Source organism: Centruroides vittatus, unplaced genomic scaffold, assembly GCF_030686945.1.
Source record: "Centruroides vittatus isolate TY-2023 unplaced genomic scaffold, ASM3068694v2 contig_749, whole genome shotgun sequence".
Lineage (NCBI taxonomy): Eukaryota > Metazoa > Arthropoda > Arachnida > Scorpiones > Buthidae > Centruroides > Centruroides vittatus.
This window is the reverse complement of record NW_027122485.1, coordinates 130053-145582: the sequence shown is the minus strand read 5'-3', so window position 1 is coordinate 145582 and position 15530 is coordinate 130053. Positions and strand designations below refer to the sequence as shown.

At 33.2% G+C, this 15530-nt stretch overlaps 1 protein-coding gene across 3 annotated transcripts in view; it reads left to right on the top strand.

The window, feature by feature from the left end:
* The first annotated feature begins 12592 nt into the window (after window positions 1-12592).
* The window catches only part of LOC136981245 (nicotinamide/nicotinic acid mononucleotide adenylyltransferase 1-like), a 44774-nt gene continuing 41836 nt past the window's right edge, over window positions 12593-15530 (top strand). For all 3 annotated transcript variants that reach the window (XM_067277525.1, XM_067277526.1, XM_067277524.1), the window contains exon 1: window positions 12593-12709. In XM_067277525.1, coding sequence (XP_067133626.1) covers window positions 12631-12709 — 79 coding nt within the window. In that variant the 5' untranslated portion in view covers window positions 12593-12630. The remainder of the gene's footprint in view (window positions 12710-15530) is intronic.

Sequence of the window (15530 nt, the reverse complement as noted above, 5' to 3'; positions counted from 1 at the left end):
GTGATCATTTATAAGATGGACTAAGAAAACATATTAAACAAACATAAATTGCTAAATTACAATACAAGACCAGGAAGAAATTCATAATTGTAAATTAGTTAAATGGAATGCATTGTTCTATTCAAAAGGACCTTTCCACCACTGCATTAATGACATTTGCATCTGAAAATGATATAAAGACCCAATGAAATATGTCTAATATACACTAGTAGGAACTGGACCAATCTGAAACATCTAGAGATATGAATCTAATTTTTGGAACACAGCCATAAATTACAGAGATGCCAAAACATTCTCCAAAGCATGGAGATCTATTTTTGAAGTACAACTATAAGTTAAATCTTATTGCTTAAAAAGTATTTGATTTTGTCATTATTGATGTCTGCATTTTTTTTAACCAATGAAATAATTGTTCCATGTGTTTTTAAAGTGATATTCCAATTTTTATGCAGTTGTTTAACTGTATTTAACCTGATGATGATTTAAAAATCATCAAAAACATTTGTTTTTATTATTTTTAGTAAGTATATTAAGTGCTGGATATTTCAGTTATAGTTATGTTCATTGGACTTAATTACTATGTATTTATAATACTTACATGGTAATTATACTCTAGTTACTTTAGTTTTATAATTCAATCACTTTAAAATGCAAATTATTTTATTTTATATTTTCACTTTAGTTTAATATATTTTATTAAACCAGATATAGCTGGGTGTACTTTTTGTAAATTAATAAAAGTCTTAAAAGTATAATTGAATATTTAATTTGGTAAATTACTGGTAAAAAGTTAGAGAACTGTTGGGTCAAGTAATGATGCCAATGTAGGAGGAGAAACAGTTTAGGGGAAATGTAAAGTCTCTCCCAAATTCGTGAGTTTCAGTGATGAATAGAAGCTTCCAAAAGTCACATGACTCATGCCATGAGATTCTCGCACAGTAACAGTCAATATCTGGAGCAGGATGCTTCATCATGTGCTGCTTTTGTGTAATCAACCTCATACCACATGAATCCTAAAGTAAAAATTTGTATTTTTCTGGTTTGTCAAAAGACTAATATTTTTAGATACTATTATTACACTTTGAGCGAAACTTTTAGGGGGATTTCATATCTAGAGGTTTTCACTACAAGATTGGCAACATGGAGTCAAGTAGCCTATATATTGTGGTACAAATTCTTTTTAAAGCATTTAGAAAAGATTTTATTAAAAGTTTTATGCATTCTAATTAACATAAAGGATAGACTCTCAAAGAATTGCATTAATACATTGCTTGTAATGCATAAATAATGCTGTATGTAAATAATAATAATAAATAGTAAGTAAAATGGTTGCTAATTGGTGTGTTTATCTTATTAAACTTTTGAAATGTAAATTTTATATTGTAATAAAATTAAATACTTTGTTCTTGCACAGCTCAGTCTTCAGACATTTCTGATTATATATTACACCATTGCTTTAGAAAGCTGCTTCTCCTCTATCTTGTGACAAAAAGAGAAAAATTTGCCGAAACAGTCGCATTTAACAAATATGTGGTGTAAAAATTTAAACAATGGAATCAATATATTTTATAAGTTAAAAAGTTATATTTTTAAAAAAGGTTAAAAGTTAAAAAATCTTAAATCTTCTTAAAAAACAATTGTGAGAAAATATCCTCTGTTTTTACCAATTTTCAAGAATTAATTAAAAACTGTAGACTACAACTTTCTTCTGAAAGGAACCAACTTTATTTAATATTACAGCCAAATGTATTTCACCCTGGGTTATAACAGTTTTTCAGTGGATATAACATCACAATCCATAGTAATATCGTATTTACTCGCATATAAGTTGAAGGTTTTATCCAGTTTTCACTGCTTCAAAAAACTAGGTCATCCTATTCACACGAGCGAAGGATTCTTTTCATTTTTGTATAATTTTTGTGAATTGTGTATTTGCATTTTTCACCAGATTCTCACCTTCTGGTGTTTAAAAACTAAAGTATTTTATCTGGGTTGTTTGAATTTTTCTTGTGTATTGTCAGAAGTAAAGATGAATAGTAATAGGAAAAGCAAAGCATTTGAATTGAATTCCAAAATTACACTGGAGTCTGATGTAAGTTTTAATTCATTACCATGTAAAAAACAGGTGATTATTTGGAAATCAGAATTCGAAGAAACTCATAAGTATAATCGACAAAGAGTGAATTTGACTGTTAAGAATTGGCAAAAAAAAAAAAGGTTCCCGATTGTTCAGCTTTACATGAACAAATTATGTTGTCGATTTTACAAGATTTTTCCTTGAAGTTTAAAATGCCAGTAATTTTTGCGGGACAATGTGTGCATTTACATGCATTTGATATTTTACTTGTGATAAATTAAATAAAATTAGAATTGTATTAATAAATCTAATTTTCTTTTATTTTGATTTTTAAAGTCACACCTCATATGCAAGATCGTCTTATATTCGAGTAAATATGGTATTTGTTTCACAAACATCATGATTTTGATAATCTATTTTGCATGAAGATGCATTTATATGTCTAACTACATTATCCCATTATGCATCTACACTTGTGCCGGTATTTAAATTAATATGCAGAATATGCAGTGGTTTGTCCCTAGTCACTGGCTTGTATAAATATCAATAAAAAAGTAATTAGTTTTGATATTATCTACCAGCTAATGTCCTTGCAATTGTTATTTTCCCACAAATCAGTTTTCTTACTTCTGTTTTGTCAATGCTTACAAGCATTGCAGGATGAGTGTTTTGCCAAGTTTCAGAAATTTGGTATCATGCAGGATCAAATTCTGCAGCAATACTTACATGCTTGACATAAACTACAATTTCTTTGCATTTAGTCAGTGTCACTGCACTTTAGTCAAATTACTTGCACTTAGTGTCTCTCTAACAATTAAATGTGATGGGTAGTTTTATATTCAAAACAGAGCAACTGATTCAGTTTTTAGCATTGAATGCAGGTATTTTGAGATATCCGTCACTCAAAATTCCTGTGACAAACATTATAAACAAAAATTTTATATTCTTGTTTATTGGATTTCCAGTTGTTGGAAATGAATTCCACTGAGAGTTAGCATAATGTTTGAGACCTTTCACATCACTCAACTACTACTTTTAAGAGTCAGTTGGAGTTTACATATTGAAATGTTCATTTTGATATACATATCTTGATAAACCACTTGAACCATTTGATGATGAATATATCAAAACAATTTTGGAAATATTGCATTAAGCAGAGTCTTCTCTTTTCATCCAGTACAAGTGAGAATTTCTTCAACATTGTGAGGTATGAAATTGAATCTAGTGTCACCTCAGAAATTTGATACATATTCTTTACAATGTAATGTCTTACTAAATGTTTATGTTGGTGTTTCCACTCTCTAGGTGCATGTACAGGTTGGGGAGTGGGTGGATGATTTTCCCATGATTACCATGATATAATGGATTAGGTAGCAAGGGAAAGGAAGTTGGTTGTAAGGATGAAGGAATGGTGCTTGGGATCTGTGCAGAGTGAAATAAAGTTGTCTTTTTAACCTGTGTAAAATGTAATTTAGAAAAACCATGTGCAGTTTTCCACCATTTTTCAATGCCAAAATTTTATTACATTTCCTAGTATACATAGTTTTATGATCTTTCAAAGTAGATTGTTCATCACATGAATGATCTATCACATAGAAGCCAGTTTTCAGAAGAAAGACATGCTCAGTGCAACCATCATGGTGTAAGAGATAAGTGACCAATATTATATGTTGACACAAAAGCTCTTCATAAACAATTCATTTCTCTTGCCAAACATGAAGCAAACACCAACACAAATGATCATAACATGAATACCACTAATTAAATTATATATGATCCATTGACCAGTATTAGGGTACCCCAACTCAACATCTTAACACTCACTGGAAACTATCAAGATTGGATAAACTTTCAGATATCTTTTCATCTACAATAGTTACATGAAAACAGTTAAATTTCTCTATCTAGAAATATATGAATTTGTCGATAAAGAGTTGAATCTAGCTGCATTGAACATACCATAAAATACAGGAATTGACATCGTCAGGAACGAAATAAGTTAATACTCAGTCTCTTCCTTACTGGTGGTTGATGGATTTCCTCTTCTAAAGTGGAAGCATCACTGAAATTCACTTCAGTAGATGGATTGAAGTCTGGGTCCTCCATTTACATGACGCTATCTGTCGCATGATCTTTGTCACCATCAGAATCTTCAAAAGTATCGTCATCACTAACAACCTCATTCAATATTTTCAAAATATCTTTCCAAATTATGTTACTCATTGTTCCAGAGCTAATTGTGGTGATAAAAATCATCACAGACAAAATGCATTATTACTATTATGGGTGAAATTTCACCACATTCTTAAGTAAACTACAACTAAACAATAGAAGTATACACAACAAATCTTTCCTGTTAACTTCCTGTTAATCTTTCTTGTGTGTCCTTTTTTGAAAAAGTAATGATCATGAAGAAATCATTAAGTATCAATAATATGAATAAGCACTTCAACAACCGACTAGCAGCAAAAGGCCATAACAGTCACTTTTACAAAATCAGCATATTTGACTATGATACAAAAAGTAAGAGTCAAAAACCGAAATGAAATAAAAAAATTAATTGTGCCTGCAAAAGAATATAAGTTTGATTAAATATTACGTTTGCACTGAAGTATTTCAGATATTGCATGATGCCCATATTGCTATCAAATTAGTATTTACAATTGTGAATACAAACTTCATATTGTTTGACTCCTCAGTCCATAATTTGAGATTAGAGGTTTTGAGAGAAAATTATTTCAGATAAACGTGGAAAATATATTGAATTTAGGCTGAAAATGCCTAAATATACTCGTCGTAGAATCACTTTCGATTAGTACAGCGAGAAAAATTTAATTGCGTTTGATGGTATAACAAAATGTTTGAACAGAAAATAATCAAATTCAAGAGAATAAAGATATGTAATAGGCCTACATCTGAAATGTGTATTTCTGGATCTGAGCGTGACTCAATCTGATATGAAGTTAAGAAAATTTAAATTGTCATTTGAAACATTTCCTGGATATTAATACACGACTCAAAACTAAAAGAACTGATAAAAGAAGAAACTAAAAACACAATGAAAGATCTTTTCACAGATCCCTGATGAAAAAAAGAATCATGCCCTTTATCGTCTGCCTTCGTTATGTCCATATTTGCAATCGCATTGCAATAGTTTAGGTGTATTTACATAAACCTAAACTATTTGAAAAAGTGTCCTACAAATGATTCACGGAAGTACAGGTAACCCCCGTACAACACGGGACTTACGTTCCAAAAAATTGCCGTGTTATACAAAACAAAAAACTAGTACGAAAAGGGAGGTTAGGTTCCAAAAATTAAAAAACATGCTATTATATTTCATAATTAAGATAAGAAAATTTTAATAAAGATATTTAAGTGATACATATTAATATAAATTAAACAATGTTTTCTTCGTCGTCACTAAGCACTATTAACCGAGGGCATTTTCTTTTTGGCAAGTTATCCTTATCCTCTGAGCATTTTTCTGCTTTATCTTCAGATCCATGCTTTACCTTTTGCAAAAATGTAATTTTTGCAAAAGGTATGTAATTTTAGATTGTTTGCTTTTAGTTAAAAGATCTTTATAAATTTCCTTATATGGTGCTAAGCACTTATGAAGAATAAAGCAAGTATGGAATAAGGGGAAAACATCTGGCAACATTGAAACAAGTTTCGAGAAGGACCATGTGTATTGACAGAAGGCGGGAAAAGAAAATTTACATACTTAAGTACTAATAGTTTACGAAAATAATAATTTTCGTGAACTATTAGTACTTAAGTATGTAAAAATTTATTACATTTCATGTACGAGGGTTTTACCCAATTCTTGAACCGTGTCAGAGTGAATCCGTGCTATAGAAGTGCCGTGTTATACGGGGGTTACCTGTATAATCAATCCGAGAGGTTGCATTAAACTCAATGAAAATCTCAATTTCCCCTTGATACGTAAGAAGCATTTGGCTACTACAGCAGTTAAAGACGGATACATTTTAAAATATTTTTCATCTAGAATTTTATTTTTATCTGGGACTCGATCGTTAACTGGAACGAGAAGAACTAAAATTGGACTGGTTGATAATTTATATTATTTATTACGAAGTATTTTAAGAAGTAAAATAAATGATCAAAAATCAATATCCAACCAAGTGACTTAATTGTTTTTATTCATACTGTTTTATCTTGCATTTCTAGAATAAAAAAACATAGCCATTTAAAATATTATTAACCTTTAATATCAATTATAATAAAATAATTACTTGGTTATATTTTATAAAACTCAAATTTATCACAAATGTTCAGTTTAAGTCTATTGTACAGTACATACTGTGTGTATACCTGAAGTCACAATCTTATTGTATATGTTACTGGCCAAACCCGATTTCAGGCCAAACTAGTTTGTCCTAGGCCGAACTGATTTAGAATTATTATTCAAGTATATTAATGGTTAAAATAAAATTAAAAGGCAATCAATTAGATGAACAATATTTATTCAAACATAGTCTACTTAATAAAAAAACGGGGTTAATGTTACCCTAGATATCAAAGGTGGCGGCTCGTCTCCGATTCCAGCAATCAGAAGACGGAAAAGTGGGGACTCACGTTCTAACCTAACCTATTCTAATAAATTACCATAATTATAATTATTATAAATTACCCGTTTAAGTAGATTATGTTTGAATAAATATTGTTCATCTAATTGATTGCCTTTTAATTTTATTTTAACCATTAATATACTTGAATAATAATTCTAAATCAGTTTGGCCGGTAACATATAAAAATCTACCAGTGCTGGTCGTGTATCCGAGGCATCAGTTTACAGCTCTGGGGACCCAAGATTGAATGAATCAAGCGGTATAAACACACCCAGAAATTTATTAGAGGTGGTCTCGACAGTGGCATAAATACCTATGGACAGCACTGGGTAACATTTCTAAAACGAGCCCTCGTTGAACTTTGTTATTTTTTCGCAACACAACCCAATATACATGAAATTATAATGTGATAATTTATTCATTTTGAAAATAGTAAAGTAGCTACATTAAAACACTGTAAGCCTGCTTACTTTATAATGAACACTGGCCTCCTAAATTTTTTAAAGACTTACACTAAGTGCAGCATATCCTCTGCCTTGGACAAATCCAGTTTTTTCGCTAATGAATTTTTTTTATGGAAAATGATATTAAAACACTTAGTTTCTCTTCGTCCGTTGAATTCCTCAAATAGTTCTTTATAGTGTTGGCTATTACGGCTAGTGTGAGTGGCCGAGGATCTCTATAGAGGAGAATGAGAAAATAATACGCAGAGATACTATAGATTACCACCTATGGAATTTCGAGTGTTTGGGTATATATCTGAACTCAGGGGACCGAAACAAGTTCAACGATACCCTACTTTTGGACCGGAGACGAAAAACAAAAAAGTTATCATACTTTTTTCGGCGATCGCGCGATGATCGGGAGTCAGGTTGCTCTATCCGCTAAGTCGGCCTCGCTATCGCGATCGGGAACCGCGTCGCTTGCCGTTAAAATGCATTTTACGCCATTATCTCCATTATCAACACTTCTAATTTCATCCACTCTCTGCATCTATTACACTTTTTTGCTTTACGAAGGAGACTTTAATCTTGTAACCACTCGATACATGTTTCCTTATCTTTGACTACTTCTAATGCTAGCTTAGGGAAGTTCATTTTGAAAATTGCTGCGTAGAAAATAGAAAATTAAGCAGGCGACACCATAATTGAAAGCAACGCCACCTAGCGGTAAAAATGTGCAAACCAAACTAGTTAAATAAATAAATAACTTAGGTCAAGTTATTTAACTAAGTTAACTAACTTAAATAACCTAACTTAGTTAAATAAATAAAATTAAATATCAATAAATAACTAAGCTAAATAGAAAAAAGAAAATTAAGCAGACGACACCGTAGTTGCTAGTGCCGTCATCTTGCAGTAAAGTCTGCAAACCATTAAAAAAAAAATCCGTAAAAGGTAAGAAATTGCACGAACAGTCAAACGCTACCTCCTGTTTTTTCTTTTGTTCAAGAACTACCGTGAATCAATAACTAGTGACGTTTAGCACATGGCGGCCTGCCGGCGGCTCCCCTCCAGGAGGTCAGTCGAGAGCACGAATAGTCGGAACGGCCGCCATGTTCGCTGCCATAAGTAACATTAACCGAAATGGTAAATATGATAACTTTCTTATTTTTCGTCTCCGGTCCGAAAGTAGGGGGATCTGAACTGAGGGGACCGAGACGAGTTCAACAATACTCTACTTTTGGACCGGAGACGAAAAATAAAAAAGTTATTATACTTTTTTTCCGGCGATCGCGCGATGATCGGAAGTCACCTCGCTCTCTCCGCTCCCGTATTGCGTGTTTAACCCTCCGGGAGATGACCGTCCGATGTCATGGTTTGCAGACTTTACCGCAAGATGGCAGTACTAGCAACTACGGTGCCGTCTGCATGAGAGCATTAAAAAAGTATGGTAACTTAAAAAGTATGATAACATTTTATTTTTCGTCTCCGGTCCAAAACTAGGGTACCGTTGAACTCTTCTCGGTCTCCTGAGTTCAAATATGTAATCAAAGTCCTGAAATTCCATAGGTGGTAATCTATAGTACACCCTAATACGTACTTAGTTTTTTATACAATATAAATTCTTTGTTAGAAGAGTGAGAATCTTGAAATATACCGTATAACTCTTAAACTATCTTCTTTAAGATTCCGTAAGACTTTCATTCATATTTTGAATATATGTCATTTAATAAACTTTTTTCAAAAGTTTTATTTTAAACTCTTTCCACCCTTGGCCTTTTTTAGCAAGCTTATTATGGGTTCGGCCAACCCACAATGGGAGGTCGGGTGGTGAGGGATGGGGCCCGACATATCCGGACAGACCACCCCCGAAAAATTTCTGGGGATTTTTCCATTAGTTTTGGATTCTATTCCGGGTCCCCAGAGCAAAAACTAATTTTTGAAAAGGTTACAAAAGAGCATTTCTGCCCCACCGGTGGAGCAAAAATGCACAGATACTGTACGTACTATATATGCATTCGTAAATTTGGATTACTTTTTTTCCCCTGTACTGTATTAAAAACTAAAATTTATTTGTAAGCTTAAAATAGATTCTTATTAACCATATACAGTAGAGAGTCGAAAATCGGAATCAATTGGGGACTGGGGTTGTTCAGATTAGTGATTTGTTCCGATTACCGATTATGTACGAATAAATATATTAACCTGTCCGATGTTCAAATTTTTCTCCGTTGCGTGTCGCTTCGTGTTGAATTTTCTTCCGTTGCGTGTAGCTTCGTGTTGAATTTTCGTCGATTTTAAGCCTAACGAAAATTTTTATAATAATAATCGAGGCTATCGTATCGTTAAATATTATTTCTTCATTTTGTACAAGCAAAATAAATATATTGAAGAATATAAAAACATGAAAATTATACTTTAGAAGTAAATCTAGTATCAAAAACGTTCGATTCAGCACTACACAGTCCGACTGAAAATCGTTCGATACCGGGATTCCGATTACCGGGGTTCCGATTAACGACTCTCTACTGTATTATTAAAAATGCATTAATAAATAAAATACAGAACTGGGAATGGTTATTTGTGGTTTAGCCTAGTGACAAGTAAATTCGGAGACAAGTAAATTCGACTTAAGTCGCTTCTTCTGGAACCAATTACCGACGTAATGTGAGGTATACCTCACATTACGTCATCACGAAAGGCTTTTTGCAACATTTCAAACGTTTCTGTAGCAGTAATTCCGTTGCGAAAACAAAATTTAATGGCTATTCTTTGCTCAATTACACTCGACATTTTGAAAAAATCGCCGGCGCAAAAATTCTTTACACCCAAAACAAGCGTTTATTTGCAAACGAAAACAGATGATGACATACTGATTGTTGCTAGATATCTATGAAAGTCGTACAAAACGACGGAAAAACGACGACAGCGTCCACTTGCATGAGCGCAATTTAAATGAACCATTTCTGACAGTGGCGTAGCTAGAGTTCTCTGGTCCCGGTGCGGAACCAGATTTGTGGGCCCCGAAAAAATTTTTCGGCATGGGTGTTCTGTTTCCGTAATGGTAATCGGGAATGTCCAAACAAAAACAAGTAATTTTTTACTGTAAACTTAGGCTTTTGAATTTATTTATTCTGTTGAAAACATTGCGTTTCAGACGGCCGGATGGCCGAGCGGTAAAGGTGGCAGCCTACCGCTCTGGGGGACCCGGGATCGAATCCGAACGGGTCGAATAATCCCCAGGAATTTTCGGGGGGTGGGTCGTTCGGATATGTCGGGCCCCGTCCCTCACCACCCGGTCGCCCCATTGTGGGCCTGGCCGAACCCATAATGGGCCTACTAAAAGAGGCCCTCTTAGTGCCCACAGGGCGGAAAGAGTAAAAAAAAAAAAACATTGCGTTTATACGTTCGCTTTCTTTCGTTTGATGAATGATGCGTTAAGTATTTTTTTTTTTGTTTATGTAAACGGACAAAAATATTTTTGTGTAGTGAAGGTCCGGTTTTCACCCGGACAGTCCGGGAATTGATTCACTGTCCAGATGAACTATTAATTTTATCTGGGAATTTCTTAGCGGAATCTGTCGACTTTTTTTTTCTTTTTTCTTTTCCTTATACGACTTGTACACGTCTCAAAATATCCAATAGAACTAAGTTATTAGTAATTGTACTTTCTTAATTTAGGTTGCTTACTCCTCCCAAGTCTCCTTAGTCCCTAACTGCAACACTGTAACTGATTTAGAACCGACATGCACGTTAGTCTTCGCATTGCAAAATGACATTGCGCATGCGTCAGGAACTTCTGTTCGAACAAACCTGACCTGCCATCCGGGTCAGGATTTTGAAAAGGTGGCAACACTAGTTTAGTTGCTGGTTTTCTTGTGTAATAGGGGCCCCAGCAGCTAGAGTAGCCAAATGCCAAATTTTGCTTTGTTCTAATTGCCGTGAAAAATTTTTCGGGTCTTTTTTCCTGTGATTTTGGGGCCCCCATGGGCCTATCGCTTTCCAGGGGCCAGGTGCGGACCGCACCTACCGCACCCACCTAGCTATGCCACTGATTTCCGATACAGTACTTCTTGATCACAGTAGTATGTAATTCTTCATAGTAATTATAAAATGTTTAATAAAGTTATAACAAACTTTCGTTAATTAAACAAAACATCAATTCTTAAAAATACACGGTGGTTAGGATTAAACTGACAGTACTCAGACACGCGGGGAGCCGACTCTACTGAACCGAATCGAATGGAACTGGGTACACATGCAATACAGATCATGGGGAAAAGATTTACGGGGGTAACTTAATTGAGGTTTTCACCACCAGGGGAAATGCAGCGTGGGGTTATTTGAAAGATCGTGTTTATCAGGGGCACGTGTAACGCAGTGGCGTAGCGAGGGGGTGCAAGGGGGTGTATCATGCACCGGGTGCCTCTCTGCGAGTGGCACCCAAATGGTCTCGAAGACAAACTATATGTGTTTCTGGAGGGGGAAGGGGAGGGGGCTCCAATAAAGTGTCGGGCGCCAGTTATGTTCGCTACGCCACTGGTGTAACGTACTCCTATCGGAGTTGAAACCGTAGGGCATGTGTCCAAGATTCCCCCTGAAATGTTACGTGCGGCAGTTGATAACTCGATTTTACGATTGCAACATGTGGTCGACCGAGAAGGATCCTACGGTGAGCATTTACCGTAAATGTGTAAAATGTAATTTTATTCTTCTGATAAAATTTCGTGGTCTTGTCATCCTTGCAGCGCCACAATTTCCTCTGAGGATAAAGGAATATTCCTGAGAGAATTACATGTGTTTTCGCGAACGACGGAGTAAAGAATATACCTGGAGATTGTCAAATATCATATTTAAAAATAAAATCAGTACGTTGCTGAGCACATTACTAAATCTTAACAGAAAGAACAAAATTACATTAAGATTTTTTTTAGTGTTAAAGTATGGCCATTTTGCTATTATATTTTAGGCTTTAAAAATTACACGATTCTATAAATTTTAAAATAAAAATCAACAAAATTGCAGCCTAAATAATTTTCAATAAAATAATTTTAGTATAGAGATTATTCTTATAATTCTTATTATTCTTATTCTTATTCTTATAGAGATTATTCTCTCTTTTAGTATAGAGATTTTTATTTTAAAAATATATAAGTTTAAAGAATAAAATTATCTAATTTAAATTTTTCTTTGAATTTCTTAATTGAATAGCTGAGAAAATTACATAAATAGGTTAATGAAATTTATATTGTGATGCTAATGTTCAAGAATATTGAGGTCAATATCTCCATCATTTATTTTTAGAAACATTTAAAATTTTTACTCGTGTAACATTTTATTCATGATTATACAAATATATAAATAAATTTTAACTATTAATTATTTACAAGCATTTAAAGTGTTTTTAATTTTATTATTATTAATAAATTTTAACAGATTAAAAAAAAAAAAAAAATTAATGCAATAGCTACCACATGTCGTCGCTAAAATCGAGCGGGTTAGTTGACTTGTAAACATGTCTTCGCCCTGTTGGGTCGTGCTATTAGCTTGCGGTTCTTATAATCCTATAACGAATATGCATCTCAGAATGTTTGGTAAGTTTATCTTCAGAAAACGAAGTTAATGATTATAAATATATAAAAATAATTCAACAAATTGAACCATTTATGTATATATACGCTATATGAATGAATATATCGGTGGACATTGCCTTAAGATCGATTCGAGTACTTTCGGGTGATTGGTCGGACAAATGTCGTAGTTGATGCGCCGTCCAATGAGGCTACTTGTCTCTAACGTGATTACTAATGTTTTCGTATTACGCAATAACTGTTTTGATTTTGGAAATGATTTTCACAAAATGTATTTGCTTATGATAATGGATACCGTTTACTAATGATTTATTTTAAATAAAATTTGTAATTTATTTTCGAATTAAATGTGTTTGATTATATTCTGTTTAAAATTTTCGTCGAATTTAGTTATTAAGAGATGGTTGATGCCAGTCTTTTAAATATATTTAGAATTTTAACAGAATGTGTAACGAAATTTCTAATTTAGTTATCTATTTGTTTGTGTATGTGGAATATTTGAAATGACAATATATTTAAGTGCACAAAATAAGAAAACATTATTTATACCAAGTACACTTGCACTTGGTATTTATAATAAGCAGAGAGATACTACAATCTTATTACAACATTTCAGGTGTGCTGAGAGAAAAATCTTTATTTAACAAACAACCAATTACCGTAGGCCATCTTAATGTTTTGAACTAAATTTAAAAAATTGTACCAAAAATAGAACATTTTACATACCACACTTATGGAACACCGGGGATGTAAACCACACTTTACTGGTGTTGGACGCAAAACGAAAAATCTTCGTTAACGAAGATTTTTCGTTTTGCGTCCAACACCGGTAAAAGGTTCCCGAAAGTGTGATAGAACATTTTGTATTATACTGTATATTTGTATGGAAAAAGAATGTAAGAGATTCTTAGTTCCAATTGTATAAAAACAAACTGCTAATTACATTTCCCTTTTATAAAAGAGACTGAAAATAAAATACAGTGGGTGATCGGTTAATGAACATAATTCGTTCCAAGACTTTGTTTGCTATCTGAATTGTTCGTTAACCAATTATTGATTTACCATAGGTTTTTATGGAAATTTGATTAATTCATTCTGAAAACTCCAAAAAATAAAAAAAATATACTTTCTTATTACGTTTATTTATATGTAATAATAAAAATACATATATACACAGTCTTGCATTTTTATTAGTCATGTTTTTTCCATTTGTGGAGTTTAAAGAATCTGTCTAATGTCACTTTCTCTCTACTTCAAAGTTTTTCAGAAGTAATTAATAGCATTGTAATTGTAGAGATCCCCAACCCTATTAACCTCAACCTGGTTCGGATGCCATTCTAAGACCGTTGTTCTGACATCCTTCCAGTTTTTCAAAAGATCTTCAATAGGAGATATTGGCATTAATCCTTTTTTTCAGAAGAAAACATATCTTGCCGAGTTTCTTGGTGTTCTTCATTCAGGAGTTCTTGGCATTTTTCTGTCGTCAGATCTGTTACAGATTCAATTATGAGCTCTTCAATGTTCTTTTATTTCTCAGATGTGATTTTTGTTACTCCTTTAGCTGCTTGTCTTTTTGATTATACTGTATCTTTCTTATATAAGATTGAACTGCAGCCTACTGTAGACCTGTTCAAGCCGTACTGCCCAGAAACATCAGACATCACCTTCTCACTCTCTACCTTTGCTATTATACTCTCATCTTTCGAAAATAAAAACCGATGCAAAACTTAACGAGTGCCCGCCCGACAGTTTCACGAATACTATAAAAGAGTTTTTTCTGTCAGAAAAATAAAAGGCTGGAATTACAAGGGAGAATTTCAAAGTTCAGAGGATTACTATTTGATCAATAGTTGAGCATCGATGTCAATGTCTCCCGCGTTTTGAATTGTTGCCTGAAAACAAGGGAAGACCAATCGGTATTCATTATTTTACATTGCTTCTTCTTATGTTTGTTCTGTGAGATGTTTGTTATCTGAACATGTTTGTTGTCTAAACATAAAAATCTTTTGCAAAAGTGTTCATTAACCGATCACCCACTGTATACAAAATATCTGAAAGAAAGGAAACTTTAGTTATATATTTCTTAATTGTTTTAACATGTCTAACATGTTTAATGTCAATCGGTAAAACCAGAATTTCAAGTAATTGTAGTTGTTAGGCACAGAAGAGGCAAGCATTGTATCTGACAATCACGGATCGGTGAACTTTGCACTTGCCATAGCAAAAGAAGTTATTCTGATACCTATATAAGTGGCTGGGACATTTGGCACCGGGGACCAAATTTGATGCCTTTTGGATAAGCCTTTCATTAGTCTGTTACAAATTTAAAAATTATGTAATCACTTTTACTTTCCTGACTGTTATGTATATATAATAAGGGAAAGTAATGGAATTATACCAAATTTGATGTTCTGAGATTTTTGCAAACCTCAATATTTTGAGACCCCCTGAACCCAAAAAAGTAAAAAAATTGGCAAAAAAATTTTATGGATATGTGTGTGTTGGTGTCTATTTCACTTAACATCTTAGGACGAGATGAGGATAAAGAAATGAAATTTAGCACGGTAGCATGTATATAAGGGGCATTGATGCTATTAAATTTTGGTTGTGAAAGATCAAGGGGATGGAGAGATGGAGTGGTTGTGTTGTCATATTTCTTGAGGGGTTGGGCTTAATGAAGATTTTACTTGTTAGCATTTACAAAGTTTTATAAAACTTATCTCTACTCTCAAAATTGAGTATTTTGCTATTTTATAATAATTAAAAACGTATAAAATTTTTATAACAAATCTCATGACAGATAGCACCACATACAATTTTAGTT